The 24028-nt window shown below is 38.3% G+C and overlaps 1 protein-coding gene across 1 annotated transcript; it reads left to right on the top strand.

The window, feature by feature from the left end:
• Positions 1-1950: 1950 nt before the first annotated feature.
• PAH2 (phosphatidic acid phosphohydrolase 2) lies at positions 1951-22638 on the top strand. The gene is made up of 11 exons (XM_086435583.1): positions 1951-4831; positions 4935-5518; positions 5593-5666; positions 12645-12729; positions 13497-13583; positions 13822-13894; positions 18423-18466; positions 21057-21185; positions 21295-21393; positions 21792-21930; positions 22381-22638. The coding sequence occupies exons 1-10, from the start codon at positions 2614-2616 to the stop codon at positions 21846-21848; spliced, it is 3450 nt and encodes a 1149-aa protein (XP_086291709.1). The 5' UTR covers positions 1951-2613; the 3' UTR covers positions 21849-21930; positions 22381-22638.
• Positions 22639-24028: the final 1390 nt, after the last annotated feature.

Here is a 24028-nt window from a genome sequence, read left to right as displayed (position 1 = left end):
GGCTTCCATTCAGACAAGTGTATGGTGTCACATTCATACTTTATAGTTGTAGACACGTTTCCCCGAAAAACATAAACAAACTAACGTTACGATGGATGCAAACAAATAAGATTTGGCTTCGTTTTGGCACTGAGAAAACATGAGCATGTTAAATAGAACCACAAGAGGAAATAAAACGTTAGACTTCTTGGGCAGGGATAGAACTTGTTAGAATCCACACAAGGAGCGTGGTCATACTTTTTTCGTGGTAATTTAGACGTGTTGTTTGAACTTTGTTCAAGGGTACTAAATGTCACTTAGCTAAATTGATAAAGGCTTGAGGAGAATTGATCATAAAATTGAACCCATCTTCATCTCCCTAGCAAAGAAAAAAGTGATACTAAATGTCCATGGTCTTGACATTAATAGAAAGAATAATGATTTTCTGACGCCCTCACGCTTCCATCACATAGTCGTAGATCATTTGTCTCGGGATACGTAGAATCATAAATTTTTTCTTGTATATCCCGAGGCAAATGATCTATGATTCTGTGATGGGGGCGCATATCATAAGGGGGCGTCACATTATCACAGCTTTAATATAAAATGCTTGAAAACCTTTATCTTGAATATTTTCGACAAAAATCATTACTTTTGGCTTTGAGTGATGTAGATATGGATCCCTTGACATAAGAATAGATATGATCCCAAGTGAATATGAATCCAATAGTGGATTTTTAGGAGAAAAATCAAGGATTTGTAACTAAAGATTAGAATGAAGGCCTTTAAGACATTTTGAATGTCATCAATTTTAAAATATAAGATTATCTCAAATATTTATTAAAACATAGAGGGTATACATTTATTTGTTTGTTTGGTTTTTTTTTTTTGTTGTTGTGATAATCGATATCCCTTTAGATAGGGGAGTGGGCCTGTATATGGGTTTTGTTCAGTCCATAGACCATGGTATTGTCCAAGGATTAGTCCTAGGGCATGTGCAATGCCCACATCACATGCACTAAGTAAGTGAGGGTGCGCCCTGAGGGTGGCTCCAGAGGAACTGCTTATACTAGGTATTGAATTCATGGTATCGGCCTATCGGTCCAAAATTACCATTGAGTCAACCCCTTGGATTTGATGGTATACATCTAGATCACCCTTATTATGTTTTCTTTGAAAATTATTAACTTAAATTCTGATTTTTTTGAAAGCAGTCTAATTTTCCTTTTTTTTTTTCTTGAAAAATCTTCAGCATTTCTTTATATCCATTGCCTCCAAGGTTTAAGAGGGAATAATTTTGACTAGAATTTGAACATAAGGTATCATGGTTGTTACATATTGTGAGAGCGAGTATGATTTTGGAGATGTCCAAAGACCCCAACATTCTCACGGGTCAACATGTACTCAAATGCATTTCGAATCTATGAAAATACCCATGTTATATGATGTTGAGATGTTTTCCATTCACGTAGATCAATAAGAATGTGAAGCCTATAAGGGCCTCCAAAGTATGGTGTTCAAATTAAACTCTCCGAGAGAAGTGCATTTTGGAGATCCTCATTCCTCGGGGACCTCGTATTATTGTTGATCAACATGTATCGAAGGGCACCTCCGAAGATCCGACATATCTATTGGTCCTCTTGTTTGAATTTATGGAAGACCTACATTATACCTGTACCCATGTTAGGTTTTGGATGCGTTAAAAATAAATGTGGACCAATAGCCCCAAAATCGCACTTTTATTAGAGAAAATGGAATATTAAAAAAAACAAAAAAAAGCAAAGCCGTCAAAAGTGTAATCTCGTAATAACCCTTCACTTTGCTGCTCGAGGAAAATAGATCCCACGGTGAGAGTTGAAGAGGAATACGATCCAAAAATCTTGCTTAGATCATCTTGCAAAAAAAAGCAGAAAAAGAGACTCATTTCAGATAGAAGCGGACGTTATAACTTCGCAGGTTTTCTTTCCCACCCAACTCAACTATACAGGTCCACCTGCTGACGTGGAATTACCAGATCGCTATATCGACCTCCCCAAGAAAGCTCCAGAAATCTCTCTTCTCTGTCTCTCTCTCTCATAATTTTCGAGAGAGAACGAAGAAACCCAATTGACAGTTTTTTTTTTTTTTTTTTCTTTTCAATATTGAGTCTCTGATCTCGAGGTCAGTCCAAACCAAACCAACTGCTCAAACCCTTTTCTTTTCGTATTTAATTCCGTATTTATTTTTTTTCTGTCGAGATTCAATCATAAGGCCTAAGCACATTTGAATGGATTTATGCGAATATGCCTTGGTCTGATGGGTTTACGTCGCTTTTCGCGGGGGTGTCGTTAGCTTGGCTTAATTTTTCATTCTTTTGGGTAAAAAGTGGAAATTGTTGTGTGGATTTTCGAGCTGGGTTTTATTTTTTGACAAGATTTTGAGATTTTTTTTCTTCAAATTGTATTATTGGGTGACGAAGGTTCGATAAATTTGATGGGTTTTCTGAATTGGGTGTTGGTCTGTGTGGAGATTTCGACACTATTCGATCAGGGGGTAATTGATTTGAGCCGAAGAGTCTTAAGTTTATGAGGAGATTTAGAGGTTTTGTGAGTTGGGTTTTTCAAAAGATCGAATTTTGGGAGGCGGACGAGTGATATGGAGTGGCTCGGTAGCTATATCTCTCAGGGCGTTTACACGGTTTCTGGTCCTTTTCACCCTTTTGGGGGAGCTGTGGACATAATTGTGGTCCAACAGCCAGATGGGAGCTTCAAGTCATCTCCTTGGTATGTCAGGTTTGGGAAATTCCAAGGAGTTTTGAAGACGAAGGTGAAGGTCGTGAACATAAGCGTCAATGGCGTCGAAGCGGATTTCCATATGTACTTGAATCACAAAGGAGAAGCTTACTTTCTCAAAGATGTGGATGCAGAAGGAGAGGATTCCCTTGTTTTATCCACGTCATCCAGCGACGAGACAGAGGATCAGTCCCGGAATGGAACGATAAAAAAGTCTAAAAGTTGTGATTTTGATGATAATGAGAAGAATTTGGTTACTGAGATAGATGTGGGAAGTAGGCAGATTATGGCGAGGACGAATTCCCGTCGGTCTCGTATTTTTGGGCTCATGTTTGGAAGGAAATCCAAGAAGGAGGACAGTTGCCGTGGGGATGGGGATGGTATGGAAAGGGTAAGTTCATTGGAGCGTGCTGAGATTGCAGCGGACCTCTTGGAGGTGAAGTGGTCTACCAATCTTCCAACTGGTAGGTCAAGGAGGGATAATGCTTCAAGGTTTTCGTCTGCTTCGAATGTGCCGACGAATGAAGCTGAAAAGGATGTTGAAGGTAATGATGAAAAAGATTCGGAGAGCTTGTTAGTGCCCAATAACATGGACAATAGTTATGGGTCTGGTGTTAGAGAAACAGAGTGCTCGGAGGAAATCCGTCTGATAACTCCATGCCTAAGATCCCAAGATACGGAAATATCCACATTGGCGGCATGTGTTCTAGGAGAGACACAAAAGGTGATACCTGAAACAGCGTTGGAGATCAATGAATTTGATGTAGGTAATGCTGGTTTTGATGAAAGAGAGAAGAATTCTTTCTCAGAGAAAGGAAATGGAACTTTCTTCATTTATCGTGAAACATCGGAGATATTAAGAGTAGGTGTTGATGGTTCTGGTGAACAAGGCCTTGACATTCCAAACTTTTCTCTTGGAGAATGTGAGGAAGCTCAAGTTCATACTGAATTTGTTTGTGAAACAAAGGAGCTGATATCTGAGGTAGAATCCCAACCAGAATGTGGTGCAATCAAGACTGAAAAAAAACTAAATGATTTAAGATTATTAAGCGATGAAGATTCCTGCCAGTTTCCAAACGCCGAAGTGATTTGTGAAAGTGAGCGAAGTTCTGTTAGTGCAGATACCAAGAATATTATAATGGAATCCCAATCTAAATTTGATATGCGCTTGGTAACTTCTGATTCTGTTGAAGATGAGATATTGGATGTTATCCAGCAAGAAGCAATAATGGAGAATCTTACTCAGGATAATAGTTTGGTAAAAGAAAAAATTGATCTTTTTGCGAATCAATCTCAAGTAAAGGAATTCTCCTATTCTTGCACACCCGACTGTAGTGAGGTGAGCCTTGAAGAGCTGACTACAGCACCGGGGTCCTATAATCAAATGGTCAGTGGTGCTAACACCGTACTCGGCTTAGTCAAAGAGGCTGACTCACACAGCATTTGTATGTCTTCCAGTCCGAGTAACTCACTTCATCTAGTCCAAGAACCGGAGAATCTTGGGGAAGAGAATAAAATGGATAATCTTCTTCCCACAAAAGTAACAAACCCAAGCATTCCATCATTGGAAAGTCCAGAGGAAGATCAATTTCATTTCAGCGACATTGATGATTTTGTACCCAGTGGAGTTCAATGCAAGGATTCTATTTCTTCAGATTTTTTGGTGACAGAAAATCATCCCTTGATTGATGACATTGAAGACATGCATGGGTCAAATAATATGAATCATGAGCCATCTTCATCTTCCGCTAATGCTTTTGAACCCCTGTTTGAAGAATCAAGGACTACATCCGATCCAATAAGTATTCCTGCAAAGGTTGCGGTGAAAGAAGTTGAATGGATGGTAGAATCTTTACCCAATTTTCGGTTTCACATTGACAAGTCTGATGTTCTTCACCCTCTTGGCCACTCTCTGGATTCAAGTTCTGAATATTTGAAGTGGGGGTCACTATGTAAGGATGTCTCAAGTTCTTCGAAATCTGATTCAGCCATTGAACGCCAGTTAGTAAAGGAACATCCGACTGTCGAAGATACTATGTCCTTGGAGGAACTCAAAAACATGTCAACTAATACAGCTGTTGGTAAGAATTCCTGTTTCTTCATTTATTCTACTCCATTTATCTTTCAAAAATTAACCAAGTATATAGATTGTGGAAACTCATTTATTTCACATGCCTTATGCAGAGATATCTCTATGCAGGCACTTGCTACATGAAGGGATGGGAGCTGAAGCTGCTTCTCGAGCTTTTGATGCTGAAAAGGTAGATTTGGAGAAGTTTGTTTCATTGGGTCCTGCTCTTGTGAAGAACAATAAGCTTGTCGTTAGAATTGGTGGTTGTTACTTTCCATGGGATGCTGCTGCACCTATTATTTTAGGGATGGTCTCATTTGGATGTGAGCAGATATTGGAGCCAGAAGGCAAGATAGCTGTGGAAAGAGTTGAGAAAACTTTCGAAGAGGATCTATCTAGAGCCGTTGTCTCATCTAGGGGAAGCTGGAGTCTCTGGCCTTTTATTTCCTTCAAAAGATCTAGAACTATGAATTCTGTCCAGCCATCTTCAGATGGCACCAAGGATTCTAATGCTGATAATGCTTCAGAGAGCACCAATGATGCTACGGGGGATAAAAATGTCCGCAAGATCAAGGTTGCTAAAAAGAAGGTGAAGGAACTTGTTCCAACTTCTGAACAGCTGGCGACCTTGAATCTGAAGGAAGGAGGGAATGTGATAACCTTCTCATTCTCAACTGCGATGCTGGGGGAGCAGCAGGTAGTTATTATCATTGTTGTTGTTGTTGTTAGCGATGCTCTATTTATGCTTATATTGAACATGTTCTTGAACAGGTAGATGCTAGAATTTATATGTGGAAATGGAACACTCGTATTGTTGTTTCGGACGTTGATGGGACAATTACCAGGTAAGAATTTTCTTCTTTGGTTCTCTTGAAGCAGATTTTGTAGTCAATTCTTCAGTTTTTAATTGGATAAAGTTTGAGGGTTGTGTATATATATATATAATAGATAAAGTGATTTCATTAATAATAGTGAAAAGAAAACAAGATCGGCTGAGTTAGCCAATCAAGCGAAAACAGTACACGAAAGTCAATCTCTTGTAATATTACAAACTCAATCCCATCTTCCCAAGAAATCTGCAAAAAAGGATCTTCTTCATTTCATCATAATTTTTTAACCACATGAAGATAAGACCCAAAACCATAGTACTCGAAAACTTCTCTTCAAAGATCCTACTATTACGCTCCTTCTACAAGCCCCAACAAATGGTGAAGTCGGTTATACTCCAAAGCACCCTTTTCATACCTGAGAAAGAGCTCCCCATGTGCAGCCATGACTCAAAGAGTACTTGTGAGCTCCCAATGTGCAGCCAGGACTCAAAGAGTACTTGTGTAGAAGCTGGCACGTAAAGCGAAATTCTGAATAATCCCAAGAAATGTATCCAAACCTCGTTCGTCACGCTACATTGAATGAGGACACGATTCACCGATTTCGCATCCTTTAAGCAAATTAAGCAACAATTTGCTGTACATAAACCCCTCCTCATCAAGAAATCCATTGTTTGGATCCTACCCAACATTGCGGTCCAAATGAAAAAGCCTACCTTAGAAGGTACTTTAGGTCCCCACACTGCTACCTCCGGGAACGATGGAGAATCTTCACAAGTCAAGGACCGATAGAAAAAACCCATCGAGAACAGACCACCTTTGCTCTCCCTCCAAATTCTTGTGTCCTCCCTATCTTGATCAAAATGAAGCGAACTGATGTGATTTACCAAATTCCCCATTTCCTTTACCTCCCAATTGTTAAAAGTCCTCCGAAAATTGAAATCCCTCGAACCATTTAGGCACCGCCTAAAGCTAGTGATTGGTAGCCCTTTTTTCGTGGAGATCGAATACAAAGTCGGAAATTCATCCATAAGTGGGTCATCACCACAGCAATTCTCTTCCCAGAATCTTACTCTATCTCCTTTCCCTACTTTGAGTCTTGACCTCAATCTAAACATCGGTAACACCTTCAAAATTCCTTTTCAAACTTTGCAACCATGTGGTGCTCTTGCCTGCTCCACTGTCCCACCCAAAATCTCTCGCTGAATTTTGCTGCAATCACCCTCCATAAACTATCCACCTCCATCCCGAATCTCCAAATCCACTTCCCCAATAAAGTCACATTAGCCACTTTGAGGTTTTTGATCCCAAGTCCTCCCTTATTTTTTGCCCTAGTCACAACCTTCCAACTCACTTGATGGTGCTTCTGATTTTCTTGTCTATCGTGCCAAATGAAGTCCCGAATCATCTTATCCAGTTTTAGTTCAATCTTCATAAGCATTTGGAATAAAGAGAGAAAGTACACCGGAACACTAAAGAGAACACTCATAATCAAAGTCAACCTTACCCCCCATTCAAAAGGTAGTTGGCCTGCCATGCCCAAGTTTCCTATTCACCCTCTCCAACACGGGATCCCACATTCTAGAGCATTTATACGAAGCACCCAAAGGAAGGCCTAGATACGTAGTGGATAGACTATCAACCTTCCAACCTAGAGGCACTGCCAAAAGAGCGACATGTGGAACTTTACCAACCGGAAACACCTTACCCTTCCTCATATTAATTGGAATGCCTGAAACTGCTTCAAAGCAACAAATCAAACCTCCAAGCCTCTTAGTTTGTTCCAACAATGCATCCAAAAAGACTAGAGTATCATCTGCGAATTAGAGATGTGATATTATCGCCCCATTATTATCAACTGAGAAGCCACTGATGTTCCCAACCGCCACCCCTCTCCAATATCCTCCCTAATGCCTTTGCCACGATAATGAAAAGGAACGGGGAAAGAGGATCCCCCTGTCTCAAACCTCTAGTGATCTTAAAAAAAGTCTTCTAGGGAATCGTTTACAAGGATCGAAAAAGAAGCCGAAGAGATACACCATTCTATCCAATGGATCCACTTCCAACCGAACCATTCTATGAAGGAGAAACATCAAGAATTTCCAATTGAAATGGTTGTAAGCCTTCTCTAAATCAACTTTGCACACCACACCCCCTGCCCAGACCTTAGTCTACAATTGATACACTCGTTCGTAACAAGAATCCCGTCAAGAATTTGTCTCCTTTTTACAAAAGCACTTTGGTTAAACCTGATCAAGTTAGAGATTACACACTTCAACCTATTTGTCAACAAACTCGAGATGAACTTATAAGTCGAATTGATCAAACTAATAGGTTGCAATTCTTTGATGTCTTCTGTACCAAAAATTTTTGGTATCAACGCTAAGAATGAGCAATTAGACCCGAAATCCAAGAACGCCTCCCTAAAGAAATCCTCCACTACTAGCATCAAATCCTCCCTTATAATTTTCCAACACCCTTTGAAAAATTCAATTGGAAATCCATCTGGTCCCGTGCTATGTCATTGCTCATGCTTGCCTTGGTGGACCGCACTTCTCCTCCCCAACCTTTCTCTCTAACCAATCCTTTTGCACAACTGAAATTTTGTCAAAGATTAAATGATTTGGACTTGGCCTGGAGCTGGTGACTTTGTGTAAAGGCTTGAATAGAAGTCCACGATCCCCTTAGCTATCGCCTCCTCCTGCCCACCCCCTGCCCAGACTTTTAAGTCTGGATAAATAGTTGGTTCTACTTCGGGCGTTGGCCATACGGTGGAAATATTTTGTGTTTCTGTCCCCTTCTTTCAACCACCTTCCTATCGACTTTTGTTTCCAACTAATCTCTTCTAACTCTTCCAAATTCTAGAACATTGCTTTCGTGTTGAACCTCAACCCACTTTCCTCCCTAGTTAACGGACTATTTTTTTCCTTCCTGTCCAGTACCTCAATGATCTTCAAAGCCTCTTTCAACTGAACATCTACACGACCAAAAGTCTCCTTGTTCCATCACGATAACACTCCCTTAAGAGCTTTTAATTTCTTATGAAACACGCAGCCAGGTCTGCCAACATAGGAGGAATACTTCCAACCATTTTGAACCGTTCCTTTGAAATTTGCGTGCTTCAGCCACATTAGTTAAAATCTGAAAGGAATGGGACCCCTTCTGAAAATTCCAGATTCCAAAAAGAGGGGGCAGTGATCTGAAGTTGGATTCAGAAGAGCCTCCTGCACTATGAGACCGAACTGTTCCTCCCATCCTGAAGATACCAAGAATCTGTCTAGCTGTTTCAGAATAAGGGTGTCTTGGTGGTTTGACCAAGTAAATTTGCGCCTGAGAAGAGGAATGTCCAGTAGATCATTGCTGCCAACAAACGCCCGAAATTGTTTCATGCTGGACGTAATCCTTGAGCCCCCTTGTTTTTCGTGAGAGAATCTTATGACGTTAAAGTCCCCTCCCAAACACCAAGGATGGTCTCAAAAATTCCCCATGTCATTCAATTCATCCCAGATTGCACTCATCCCCCACACATTTGCAGAGAATGGATGCAGAAAAAGCTCCGATCAGCGAGTCGACCACCTCCACAAGATTTTTATCCCAAGATACTAACACACTCCCTGCTGTCCCAATTGCTAGCAAATAGCCAATTTGCCGCACCCCCCCCCCCCCCCCCCCCCCCCCACCCCCACCACACACCCACACACACAATATCTTTGATTAGTGATGCATCCACATGGTCCATTTTTGTTTCCCGCATGGTAATGATATGTGGCTTGTTTGATTTTATGACCTCTTGTACATTATATGGTCATTGTTACTTGTTATGCATACATTTTTGATACCTGATTATGTCATTGGGCTTGTGGGCATTTGACAACAACTCTAGATTATGGCTTAAGGAGGTGCAAATTACTACTCATGTTTAGATTCTGGAAACATTGGCTAAGCATGTAGGTTTCTATCAGTGGATTGAAGTTGTCATTCTCAAGCCTATTTTGAATTGTTCATTGGAGTCCTCAAGAAGATCGGTTTTTCATAGTAAATGCCAGTCTTTGTGAGGCAGACTAGTGTTACCGTTTTTAGTTTATGGCGCTGTGGTTCTTATGATGATGCTATGTCTCTCCTGGTTTTGAAATATTCTCGAGGTAAAGTTTTGGTATAAAACTTTGGCTAAGCATGTAGGTTTCTATCAGTGGATTGAAGTTGTCATTCTCAAGCCTATTTTGAATTGTTCATTGGAGTCCTCAAGAAGATCGGTTTTTCATAGTAAATGCCAGTCTTTGTGAGGCAGACTAGTGTTACCGTTTTTAATTTATGGCGCTGTGGTTCTTATGATGATGCTATGTCTCTCCTGGTTTTGAAATATTCTTGAGGTAAAGTTTTGGTATAAAATACCTTGGCACCTTGAGGTATGCCTTTGGAATACAGTTGTTATATCGAGGCAAATGGATATTTATTCCATCTGAATCTCTGCAAGGATAAATAATGCTGGAAGTTGACCAATTAATTCATATCTAGCCAAATTAGGCATTCACATGGGGCAACATATCTAATATCATTTATCAATTTTCAAGGTATCTCAAGTTACATTGGACGGATAGTTTATTCTCAGTGAACGGACACTATAAATCTTTTGTAGTGTTTCCTTTACACTATATTGCCGGTCCCGAGCTCAGCTAAAGGAGGGTATAAAAGTTCACCACCTCCTAACATGATCCTAAATGAGAATTGTTGAGCCGACACCAAAATATTTGGGACAAGGCTTTGATGATGATGACGGCTTTAACTTGGTACTCAATACCTAGTGTCGAAGTCGAGAACTTTGAGACACCATATGGTCCATATTAGTTGATGTGGTTCGGAGACTTGTTGGAAGAGTTTTCATCCAAGGATAAAGCTCCAATATGGTGCATGTTTATATCTTGATGCAACACATGCTATGGGGTTCACAAAGTATTACAGACCTTATCCATGTAGAACCATGATGGTATGAGAAGCTAGAGTACTTTTCCTTCATCATCTCTTTTCAAGTTGTTATAACTTCGGATAGCTGCTTTGTAGTCCCGAGGGTCTTAAACAAATAGAACCAAGACGGATTGCAACTTATTGATGACACCCATAGAAAGGATGATCCAATGAGAATTGGTGGCCAAAGAGACCGCTGTCGTTACTTTGATTCCATTATCTATAAGAGTAGAGAGATTGAGGAGCATCTTGTCTATAGTATTAGAGCTGGATGTTTTGAAATAAAGGTATGCTTTTGGAGTGTTATAAGACCGATGCATCCTAATGTAATTGAAAGGAAAGTTTAATAAGACAACAATACGATTGAATTTGCTTTAGGATGTTGAGTTGAATGAGTCCAAAAATTAATATGAAATATCTTTACCTATTATTAGCCCAGGTGAGTGTCCCTCTTCCTTGGGAAATGATCAAGCTCTTTTCTCCCTTAGCTCCTTATTTATGAATAATACATACTTATCAGATAACAAGTAGAAAAGAAATAAAATAAGACTACTTTGTGGCAGTCCCTCATTGACTCCTTTTTACAAGGCTAAAATTTTCATATCATGGTATTTGTCCCATTATATGCACTCTGGGGTTTGGACTCTTAGATTTGGCTGCCAACACCTGTGGTTTTCTTTCTAACCTTACAATCTAGAATTTGAAAGCTACAATGATACTATCATCGATATTAGAGCGTATACATTCCTTTGGTTCAAATTCCAGAAGTTCAAGAGGACTACCTCTGCTGATTTTGTTTTTATGTGGGATTCCTATATTTCGTAATTGCTGAGGGCATGCTGTGGGCTTTCACTGTGCTTCAGGGTTGTTGCATTGTTCTTTGATAGGGCTTTAGCTTCCTTGGTAGGTCACTTCGAGGTTTGACCTCCATTTAGCTTCCATCTCTGTTTATTTGTGTTTCGTCCTACCCCCTCTCCCACCCCAACGAAAAAAAAAATCCTACAATTAGAGTCAAGTCTTGAATGTCACTATTTTGTGAGGAACATTTAACCTTAATTTGAGCGAAAACAAATATCACTTTTTTGAGTGAAACGATGAATCCTACTTTCTACAGTGTAAAATGGCAATTAAAGTGGATATCATTTGGGAGAATTGCACCTGTACTCATCTGAATTATATACAATTTCTTTCCCCACGAAAAACAACCTCACTAAACAATTCAATTTTTTTTCTTCCTTTTGCATGAAATATCACCTCAAATGTGTGCCTGAAACATGTGATCTAGGAATTTAAAGTTTTTAGAAATAAAATCTGAGAAAGTATTTACATGATACGAAGAAAAAAGAAAAGGAAAATAATGAGATGAATAAAAAGCTGATAAGGATGAAACCAATTTGCTGAAAAAAGATGGACGGAGTGGAAATTCTGTTTTATTTGTTTAAGAAGTCAAGACTTTGAATTGATGAGATGGTTTCTACCCTTTCTTGGAAACTTTGTTCAAGTAATAGAGTTGATGTTAAGATTGTTTGTTTGCTTAGTTAAGGAGTTGTTGAAATTTATGCCCTGATTTATAACCTGTCCCATATAGAGTTGACTTGCCCAAGTCAACTTGTTGTTGTCGGCTGCTAGCTCATAAAACACATTTGATTCGGGACTCAGCCATGAATCGTCCTGACTTGGTTCTGACTCAATATTAACTAGTCTATGATCCGATCTTTGGACTGACTTGGGAGTCAGCCATCATTTTAAAACTTTGTCAATACCATACTTTAGGAAACCGTACATTGTATTTTGATTTTTCTTTTGGTGATTTATAATTGCAAGGATCTGATATTTGACTTGGTTTGTTCCTGGTGTTCTTTAGATCTGAATTCTGAAATATAAGTTTTTGGACTAGGTTACCTGTCTCCAGTTTTGATATTTGTGCTAACCAGCTTTTGCACTCAGTATTTGTGAGCAGATCCATATCTTCATATTTTTCTAACTCTGCGTACTGACTTTTCTGATTCATCTTGTTTTGCATTCTCATTGAAGATCGGATGTTCTTGGGCAGTTCATGCCTTTGGTTGGAAAAGATTGGTCACAGACTGGTGTAGCACATCTATTTTCAGCAATTAAGGTTTGTTCCATGTTCTCTTATATTTTTATTGTACTGAGAGTTTTCAAGTTGTCAGTTCGAGGCAGTATTTCATACCCTACCTGTTATTAGATTTATCACCTTCTTAGCCTCAAGTACACATACAAGTGGATGGCAGTCCAATCAGTGGGCTATATCTACAATGTGATATTATTCACCCTACAAATGGATTTGTTTTTTTGAGTCGTCCGACTAGCCTTACTAAGTTAGTAAGGATTTCACCCTTACTAAGGGTCCATGGGCTCACTTTGTGGCATCAGAAAACATGATCCGATGCTTTACGGTTGTAGAGGACAAAATTCTATGAACTTAGAAAAAAAAAAAAAAAAAAACTTCAAACAAAACTTATTTTTCACTGTTGAATTTTAATTTTAAGTTTGGGAGTTTGGTGGACGTTCAATAGCCGTACATTTTCAAAACCTTGGATCAAGCTCAAAAGAAATGTTTTTTGATTTTTGATTTTTTTTTGTTTGTTTTGGATCTGAGTTTTTCAATGAAATCTAGAGGGCTGTGTGATGAACAGGATTGCTGATGTGATACTCCATTTTAGCAAAATGACCCCTAGTAAGGCTAAAAATCCTACCATTGGTATTAAGGAAAGTGTTTCACTTGTTTTTTCTATACAGCGAGACAAAGAATCTTGTGCTTATGGAGTACAAAAAATTGAAAACTCTGAATATTTTGAACTAATTAGTTGGCAAGTAAGATGCTCGATATCCTTGATGAACCCACACATTCTTGAGTTGCAGGACAATGGGTATCAGTTGCTTTTCCTTAGTGCGCGTGCAATTTCTCAGGCCTATCTCACTAGGCAGTTTCTTCTCAACCTTAAGCAGGTGATACACGGAGCATTGGAGCTTAACTTTGCATTTAAAGTTGCATATTGTGAAATTAAAATTTTATGTTAGTATTTTGCGTATCTATGACATTTGCACTTGAAATGGGAGTATCCACTATGGATACAGCATCCATTTTGAAGTATCAGGGAATTATAGTTGTGTGTCAGAGTCTTTCCAGGATATGGAACCAACATGATTGTTTGTCTTAGAGATAGCTACTTACTTGCATTTGCAGGATGGAAAGGCACTACCAGATGGGCCCGTTGTCATTTCCCCTGATGGACTTTTTCCTTCTTTATTCCGAGAAGGTAAGTTTCTTAACTGATGTAAACGTGATGCTTTAGTCTTAGATCAAACAGTCTATGCAAGGCATTGTTTGTATGCAATTATTATATGTGCCTCTGCTGTTAACCAGTCGATGAAGCAACCTGGTTTTAACATCTTTAGCCAAGATCTGCCCTTCAATAATGTGGGTATCACATTTTGTGTATGAAGTACATTAAATGAATTATTACTCTTATATCAATTACTGACATGGTTTAAAGTCTTGTACAGTTTTAGAATTGGCCGAGACCGGTACGAAACATTGACCCCGAAACATTGGTTGTTTCAAGAATGTTTTGATTTGTCTTGGAATTTTTGGCTGAGTCAGTCTTGAATTTTCTCCTAACTGAAACATTGCCTCGAGACAAGATTTTTAAACCTTGATTACTGGATCCATGTATTCGCTCTCTATCACATATGGAAGAAACAAATGTCTTCTCTAGTAGAATGAGTTCATAGCCCATAAAACCATGTGAAAAGATGAATGGCTTTGAAATCTATTGATAACCAATAGATTTTGGAATACATCTAAGGCACAAATCTCAACAAAGCAAGAAATGTGGCAAGTTAGGGGGGACTTCTCCTCTCTCAACTTTGAATTGTTTCAGCATCAAGTAAAGGTTTAATTTCAAAGGACATCTTCATCCATCACGCACACACCTTTCTTTAGAGCCCCAAGAACTGTTTGTAGTTTAAACAAGTCGAATATTCGAAGTGTTCCAATTTTAATAAAGTAAAGTAAAGTTTTGTAATTTTAATGAGATTTGTTTGTCTTATCAAGATTTAAAATCTTGACTCGAGGCAATGTTTCGGTTAGGAAAAAACCAAAACGGTCTCGATGAAACATTCTGAAAAAATATGAAACATTCTCGAAACTTTCAGTTTTTTGTTCTGGTCTCGGCTGAAACTGGTTTGTTCCACTGAAACATTCCAAAAGTGCATGAAATTTTGAACCATATTCCTATTAATCCTATCTAAGGGCCAGCATTCTGGCATAATCCTTAGTTTTAAGCTTGGAAGAGAATGGTTGTAATCTTGGGTGTTTTACACAGTTGGATGAATGTTTTGGTCAAATTACATAACCAAATCTGATATTTAAATATTTACATACCCGGATAAATTTTACTGTATGTGTAAAATATTTTGTAGTGAATTTACCTTTATACCCCTTTTTTTAAGCCTTGAGAAAAAGGTTTTCAATACACTGTCTCTACAAGTAATCCAAGCTGGTAGGGAGTTGGGATTGAGTCAAATACAGTTAGTCCTGGGGGTAGTGTTGTAATCTCATTTGTTGGTATTAATCTCCTGGTTGTCACAGACCTAGCCCTTTGTTATCTAGCATCCGCGGGACACTCAAGCTAATCGCCACGGTCTAGCTCAATTCAGCCTTTCCCCACGTGTCCTAGGAGTCGCCCCACTCACTTAGGCACACACACACACACTCTCAAGCAAATTCTTATACACTTGTGAATAACTTGGAAGCTTTACTCATTCTTGAAGCTTAATTACAAATGAGGACTCCTTCCCAAAATATCTACACTTTCTAAATCTAGAACTCTCCAAGAAAATAGCTAAACATACTCTAGAACTATCTACTATGTACAAAAACACTACTAGAACCTTCTAGATTCTTCTAAAGTATTTTATACTTTTCTAGAGTTTTCCAGGCCTTTCTAGAAGTTTCTAGTTTTTCTAGAACATTTAAAAATGGAAAATTTCTGGTTGCACAGTGAACCTGTGACAACACTCACCCACCTCATTGCGCGAACGGCCTTATTGCGTGCTAACATCTATTTTATCTCCAAGCCGCTTCCTAGGGTCATTGTTCCTTCGCCCAACTTGGGTGTGCTCATTTTCTTTATTGTTATCGTGTCACGTGTTTGAGTCTCCTATTAACTCTTGCTTAGCCTGACACTTGTGCCCACCATGTCCTCCTTGCCTTGGTGAACCCCGTCCTCAATTAAACGTAAACTCGAAATGACTTTCCCCCTTAGCTTCTCGTGCTTAAGGGGAACCATACACGACAGTCCTTCATTCAAGATCATCATCACATTGAGGTGTGGGATGGGTGTCGCCTTGGCATCCCCGAAGAACTCCATCCCCAAAATTATCTCATAGTCATCCAAGGGTAGTGCAATGAAGTTCGTCGTGCCAAACCAGCCTCCAACTTGAAGATCCTTTACGTCTTTTGCTACCCTGTAAGTAAACGTAGCCTACGAATTAGCTACTTTAACTTTGTTGGTGTCCTTCGCCAGTCAAAGACTCAGTCTTTTAGCTTCTTCCTTGGACACAAAGTTATGCATAGCCCCTGTGTCCACCAATGCACGTGTCACCTTCCCATTGACAACCATATCCACGTACATTAATCCCTTCCTCATGGGTTTCGCCCCTGAAAGCCCATGGATTGTGTTGAGAAGTTGTAGGGTTCCTACCCTTACATTTTCATCTTCTTCTCTGTGGTCTCCTTTACCTTCATAGAGTTCATATCTTTCCTGTGTGGGCACTCCAACGCCTTGGGTCTCCACAACAAATGAAGCATCCCTGGTGCCTCATAGGGGATCTTGGCTTACCTTGGTGTGCTTTCCTCTCTAGGACCCTCTTCCAATCATTGGCTTTGTGGGCTCCACCACCTTTGGCCTCATCCTTTCCTGAAGTTCCCACGGGTCTCTCTGAAGATTCACTCTTGTTGCCTCGATCAAGTAAACGTTCATCTACCGTGGTAGATGAAGTCAAATCTATGACCCCTCTCCTATGTAACTCTTGTTTTGCTCATGGTTGAAGCCCATCCATGAAGAAGAATCACTCGTCTTTCTCGCTCATGTCAGTTATGTCAAGCAACAATGTAGTAATTGCTTCATGTATTCACATATTGATCTCGTGTGCCTCAATCTCTTCAAGTTCTTCCTTGCCAAGTACTCCCATTCTTTGGCAAGAATTGTGTCCTAAGCTCACCTTTGAGGTTCTCCCACATTCAAATGGCGCAAAGACCTCTCTTGATATTGGTTGACATTCGTCGCCACCGCAATATCACATCTTCTATGAGATACATAACTGCCGCATGCACTTGTTCTTCTTCGTCAATGAGCCTAATAGCCTTGAAGTAGTTTTCAACTTGCCAAAGGAATTCTCCAACTCCTTGGCTTCTCGGGCACCTCCATATGGCCTGGGTTCTAGGACTCTCACTCAGGCAACATCCCTCGTTGCCGTTGACCCGTTGGCCACACGGTCCTTTCCAAGACCACCACCAGGGTCTTGACTTCTTCTAGTTGAGTTGTCAATCCTTTTGACAACTCTACCCATCTCCTCGCGGAAACACTGCACAACATCTCGGACTGCCTTCATGTATCTCGGCCCATAGTATTTCCACAATGGCCTTTACACCAACCTCCATGTCCTTGATGGCCTCAACACACACTTGTTGGTTAGCCACCATCTTTTCCATCTTCTTGTCTTGTTGGCAAGGGCAAGCTCCATCTTGCCTATGTGTGCCCCCACGACTTCCAATCGAGTCTCCAAGGTACCATCCTTTCTTGGTCCTTGATGTGTCTCGTGTCCCATAACGAGATTTGTTACGCCTTCCTTTAGGGATTACATCTCCCCTCTTTAGCTCATCCACCAGTAGTGCGCTGTCGACCTCTGGCGACATGGTACCACACTTGAACTCGTTCAGTTAGGTTCACCACGAATTGTACTTTTTCAACTCCCCTTGGAGTTGAACCCCGCTTGATACCAATTGTCAAGGACCTAGCCACTTGTTATCTAGTGCCCGTGCGACACTCAAGCTAATTGCCACGATCTAGCTTAAGTCTGCTTTTCATCACGTGTCCTAGGAGTCACCCCAACTCATTAGGCACACACACACTCTCAAGAGAATTCTTCACACTTGTGAATAACTTGGAAGCTTTACTCACTCTTGAAGCTTAATTACAAATGAGGACTCCTTCCCTATTTGTAGACTTGGAAGGAGGTTATAAGAATTATCTAGAAAACTTAATGTAAAACCCAAATTCTTGAACCTTCTAAAATATCTACACTTCCTAAATCTAGAACTCTCCAAGAAAATATCTAAACATACTCTAAAACTATCTACTCTATGTACGACATGAAACACTTCTAGAACGTTCTAGATTCTTCCGGAGTATTCCACAATTTCTTAGAGTTTTCCGGGCCTTTCTAGAAGTTTCTAGTTTTGCTGCAACATTTAAAAATGGGAAAATTTCTGGTTGCACGGTGAACCCATGACATGGTGCTGTGCATGAAGGATTTGTATGTACTTTTGAATCAACTCCATCTTCTTGAATCTAAATTAAAACATTCTTGATACATTAGGTTTTAAAATCCAATATAACCAAATAGCTAGGTTTACAGTCATAGCGAACATAGTGGCTTTTGAATCAGATATGGTTAAATCGTTGAATGTAGCTTGATTCTGAGATGTTGATTGCTTCCTGCTGACTTTAATATTTGTAAGTCATGATCTGAGAGAAATCTTGTTCATTTTATTGTTCGTAGTTATCAGAAGAGCTCCTCATGAATTCAAGATTGCGTGCCTAAAGGTGAGTTCTTCCTTATCGAGTTTAATCTTCAAATATGTGGTATATTCAAGGCCTCAAACCTTTAGGGTCTGTTTGATAAGTGAGAGTTCACCATGAGAGTTGGACTTTCAACTGTTCAACTCTTGGAAGTTCAACTTTTGAAAGTTGAGAGTGAATGTTAATTATAACTTTTGTGTTTGACTACAAGAATTCACCTTGGAGTTATATAGAGCTCCAACTCCATTGGTAGATAAGAGGAAACTTTAAAAAAAGAAAAATCCAACTTCCTAATTGAGGTTGAAGACAAATTCTTATTTTTTTTTCCAAATTATAATTATAATTTATTTTAATTAATATTTTTTTTATTATAAATTATTTTCCTCATTGTTACAAAAAATTAGCAATATAGGCTGGCTTTATTAGTATTATTATTTCATTATTTTATTTTTAGTACCTTTTCTTTTCTTATTACTATAATAAAATAATAATGTACATTTTATTGTTAATAATAATTATTTAGTTTTATTATTATCATAATTATTTATTTTTAGTTATTTTTTATTGTCTTTTCTTTTCTCATTACATTCTAAAACAGTAATATAAGTATTATTATTAAGTTTTTAATTATTTTATTTTCACATTATCATAATAATAAATAAAATTAGAAAAAAAGGGATGAGAGCCAGAGTTGCCAACTTTCATCTCTTAGGGTGAGTTGAAATGCTTCCATTTTAGGAAGTTGGAGAATTGGTGAGTTGACAACTCTTATGAGTTGAGCTTTCCAAACACACAATCTTTACCAACTTGCGAGAGCTGTTAACTCTCATGTCAACTTTCATTTATCAAACATACCCTTACTCTTTAATATTATTTGAAGTTTAACCAACTCAACTACTTAATGATTATGGTGTTCGTAGATAAATTACAGTTTTTATTTAATCTTATATTATTAAAAGTCTGATCATTTAAGTGAAAATGGTCAACAAATTAAATTAAGTGTGGTTGATACTTGATATTGTTAACAAACCAAATTAATATTTACACAACTGATTGACACATTTTATGATTTATGTAAGATAGCCAAAAAGAGGAAAGAATTTTGTGGAGTGGTATCCAATAATTTATCAGATAAAGAATGTATTTGTTTCTTTGTACAATATTTTACAACTGATTCTGTTACTGGATTTTCTGAAAACCACCATTGTCCTTGAAAACTCTCCTTTACACATTACATTGCATTCATGGCAATGCACCATTTGTTAATAAAGACTACTAAGTGTCCCTTAAGTATTTCCGAACAAGTTATTGTCTCAATATTTATGGTTGGGCTGATATCTCAGACTCTGCATCCAATGAATTTGTGGTATCCAGGGCAGAGCCAGGATTTTCTTCTTGGGGGTGGTGGTGGCAGCAGAAACTATAGTTAAGAAAAGGGCATTTAGATCATTTCTCATTAGTCTATAAGAAAAGACCCAATTCAAGGGTCAATATCATTGATTTAATAATATAGGTATCTCAATTATTCACTAAAGCAATTATTCGCTTGACCTTGGTCTTCTTTAATGGACTAATGGGAAATGACCTCATAACCTCTTCTTTAAACTGAAACTGAATACACTTTTTGAGTTCTCTTTTCAAAAATCAAGTGTATGTAAAATTGGTATCCTAGATGTTAACCTTAAAATTAATCTACTTTAATCTTTAAATCTAAAGAATATGATAAGATTTTTATAGTAGAAGATGAAACTTTTTGATAGAAAATTTTAGGATTTTCTACAAGGAATTAAGGCGATGGATTGAAGATGAGATTAAAAATTACTTTGGTTAAGTCAAAGAGCTTGAAAATGACTTGTTTTAGCAAGAAAAATTATTGATTTTTGGTTATAGGTTGAAAATGAAGGTATTTAGGTTGTTTTTTCAGTCTATGAAAGAAGATCAAGGTCAAAGGAGGCATGTCATCAATTTGAAAACACAGGGGTATCTCAAATATTCACCAATTTGATAGAAGGGATGTTTCAATCATCCAAATGATTGAGGTGATAGGAGCAGCAAGGGGCATGTCATCAATTTGAAAATATTGATTTCACCAAAACATATGAGGGTGTTTAATCACCCAAAAAATTTGTGAGTATGTGGGGGGGGATTAAAAGCGTGAAGGGGAGGGGGACAACACTTTCAATGAAAATATAGGGGCTTTTAAAATATTTATCAAAATGTAGAAGGATGTCTAAAACCAAAAAATATCATGAGGTTATCTAAAATATTCACCAAAGCATACAGGGATGCCTAAAATCAAAAGAATTTGGAGGGGCAAAAAGTAGAAAGTGGAGAGTGAGAGGAGGCAACCCATTGAAAATACAGGGGCATCTCAATATTGACAAAAATGTAGAGGGGGTTCTACAAAATCCAAAAAGTTGAAGGGGGGGGGGGGGGGGGCAAGGTTCCTCCCATGTGGTATTATTCGCCAAAGCACCTTATAAATTCTACTGTAAACTTCTAAGAGTTAACCCTGATCTATATTCATTTTTAGTGGTAGATTACCTTGTAACATCTTTCTGGAAAGGAGGTTTGTTAAAGGGTACTTCTAACGATTGGTTCTTGAAATTTCCAGGATATCAGGGAATTATTTCCTCCCGATTGCAACCCATTCTATGCTGGTTTTGGGAACAGAGATACCGATGAGATTAGCTACCTTAAGGTCGGAATCCCCAAAGGAAAAATCTTCATTATTAATACTAAGGTAATCTTTTTTAGTCCCCAATGCGAATTAATACAAAATGGGTAGTAAAAACCAGCTCTAATTGTGGTTTTTGTTTCCAACTCCTCTTTTGATATTGTTGAACTTACAGGGTGAGGTTGTCGTGAACCGCCGGGTTGACAGAAAATCTTATACATCCCTTCATGCACTCGTGAATGGCATGTTTCCGGCCATGTCTTCAGCTGAGCAGGTTTACTTGTCAACCTGTATTCTTTTTTTCTTTTTTTTTTCCTGTTTCAAGGTCATCATAGTAAAGCTTTGGAGACTGGAGAGATTAATATCCTGATTTTGGGTGCGAGAAAGTCTGAATCCTGCATCAAGGACTTTGTTCCCATCCCTGGAAGACACATACATTTAAAAGGGGAGTTATTTGATCTTGCTTTGGCTACCCCGTTTTATAATGGGCTAAGTCTGCACATTTTTACCCCACCCCAAAAAAAAAAAAATAATAATAATAATAAATAAAAATACCCCACAGGAAATAATGAAATTAGAACTTGAATTCCCAAGATTCTGATCCCATTTTATTTCTTAGACATAATTGGGAACTTTTGTGAAGTGGGGCATTTATTTGGTTTTTGGCTCCAGGAGGAATTCAACTCATGGAATTACTGGAGAGTGCCACCTCCTGATATCGATATTTGAAGAAACTGGTGAGAAATTCTTGCCTAACCCTTTGGAGTGGGAGGCACAGAGATGCTGACATGCTGGTTCTGGAATCAACGAGGTAGAGTTCTTGCTCATTGAACCACCACTGTGCATTTGCTAATTTTGATATCTAGCTTTCTTAGCTTAGATCTTTCTATTAAATCTTCAATGTTTGAATTATCAAATGTTGAACTTTGGAAGTAGTATCTCTACTACAAAAACGCTCAAAGGTTTCTCTGAAAAATTAAAATTTTCTTAGACCATCTTTCCTGAGGATCTGAGTATCTAACACGTTTTGTACTTCAGATTCCACCAAAATCTCTCTCTGATTGTTTCCTGTTTCCACTTTAGATTCCTTCGAAACTCATTTTGTGGATAACAAAAAAACTATACATGAAAATGGTGGCATGAGTTTACATGCTCTAGCATTTCCAATTATGAAACCCAAAATACCTCTCATTCAGGAGTTAGAGAAATTAAAGCAAGTTTTCTTCTTAATAACACTTAACAAATATGAGATTATATGCAGTGAAGTAGTTCGTGGATGGCGGGCAACATAAAGCATACTCCACCGGTTGCTTTTGCTGGTCTGGATGACTCATTAGCGGCGTAACTTATATACAGATGAGTTACTTATATCCATGTTCTCTACAATAGATAGTTTATAAAGCTGTAGTGTATATAATGTATAGTCCATGTTATGGGCAAAGTAAGGATTTATACGAATCGGGGACTTGAAAAATATAAATGTATCATCATTTAATGCAAAATTCATTTATCATCATCATCCATCCCGTGTCACCCACTAACTAATTGAGTGCCTGATTTTTCATGGCTGATATGGTAGTTTAAAAGCATTAATAATTTTATTAAAAAAAAAAAAAAAAAACCATTGGATCATGTTTTTGGATGCTACAAGGTGAGTTCAATTACCCCTACTAAGTAAGGGTAGTTGGACTCGAAGAAAAATATGTAAACAATCGAATTATAATACTACCCAAACATTTCATTATTCTAGATAACAATAATCATAAACATATTTAGTTCAAATTTCACACCAGCTCAGTTACACCGTCATCTCCGATTTTCACACCAACTCGGATAAAACGGGGGATCTTCATCAAGAGGATTTAGGGACTATCCACCCAAGGACACTTCAGTCCCGATTTCACAGCAAATTAAATTAATCATCATTAATTACATGATTCCATTTACTGGTCAAATATTTTTATTTAATTCCACATCTCATTGATCCTCACCTTTTCCAGTGCCCTCTGCTACACTAACTTGAGAAGCCAAAAGGTATCCTTCTTTTCCCCTCCTTTAAGAAGTCCTCTATAGTCAATATCCTTCAAAAAAAAATGTAAGGTTTTCATTTCTGCTTTTGTTAAAACTGAATATCTTCTTAAAAATAGAAAATCTCTTAATAACTCTAATCCATTGAACATTCTTTGAGCTTCAAAACAGACAGTTTATATTTTTCTCCTGACCGAAATATTGCATGGAAACTAGATTCGATATCATGCCCTAATTAAAAAAAACAAGAAAATATAACCACGTCTATTATTACATGGAGTTTACATATTTATGCATTAAAAGAGAGATGATTGACACAATAAGTTAGTTGGTGACAATCTTGACATTCAGTTTCTTTGCAATTTCCACAAGATTGCCAATCTCACAATCGTCGATGCGCCCATTGCCATTGTTGTCAGCGGAGTGTACATAATGTTTGCTCCTAATAGAGGTGAACCACACTCCATTTCTTTTGAGTGCCTCCTTGAGCTCGGGTTGGCTTATACACTCATCCCCATCCTTGTCGAACTGCTTCTTCATCCACTGCTTGAATTCCTCAACAGTCATCAAAAGCATGCCATGCTCATTTATGGGACGCGTGCCATGATTGTTCCACTTGAAGGCCATTCTCTCTATCACTCACAAACACACACAAACTCTTCTTCTTCAGTTTCTCACATCCATCAAGTCTTGGACGTCCCAACTTATTTATGCTAGTTGGTCAAACAGCTTTTTCTCCAACTTTGCTTCTATGATTCTTTCTCTTTGTTCCTTCTTATCAAAAACGAATCATGGTTAAAGCAAAATCTCAAGAGATAAAAACTATTAATAAATTAAACCAGAATATTGCATGTGTTTTATATATTAGGATAAAATATCTC

Source organism: Akebia trifoliata, chromosome 3 (genome assembly GCF_017979445.1).
Source record: "Akebia trifoliata isolate Shusen 1 chromosome 3, ASM1797944v1, whole genome shotgun sequence".
NCBI classification, from domain to species: domain Eukaryota; kingdom Viridiplantae; phylum Streptophyta; class Magnoliopsida; order Ranunculales; family Lardizabalaceae; genus Akebia; species Akebia trifoliata.
The sequence above is the reverse complement of the archived record's forward strand: the minus strand, read 5'-3'. Positions and strand labels throughout refer to the sequence as shown.

Coding starts and splice junctions, on each gene's coding strand:
- PAH2 (XM_086435583.1), top strand. CDS start 2,614: ATGGAGTGGCTCGGTAGCTATATCTCTCAGGGCGTTTACACGGTTTCT. Junction 13,584..13,821: donor TTCTTCTCAACCTTAAGCAG/GTGATACACGGA, acceptor TTGCATTTGCAG/GATGGAAAGGCACTACCAGA. Junction 13,895..18,422: donor TCCTTCTTTATTCCGAGAAG/GTAAGTTTCTTA, acceptor TATTGTTCGTAG/TTATCAGAAGAGCTCCTCAT.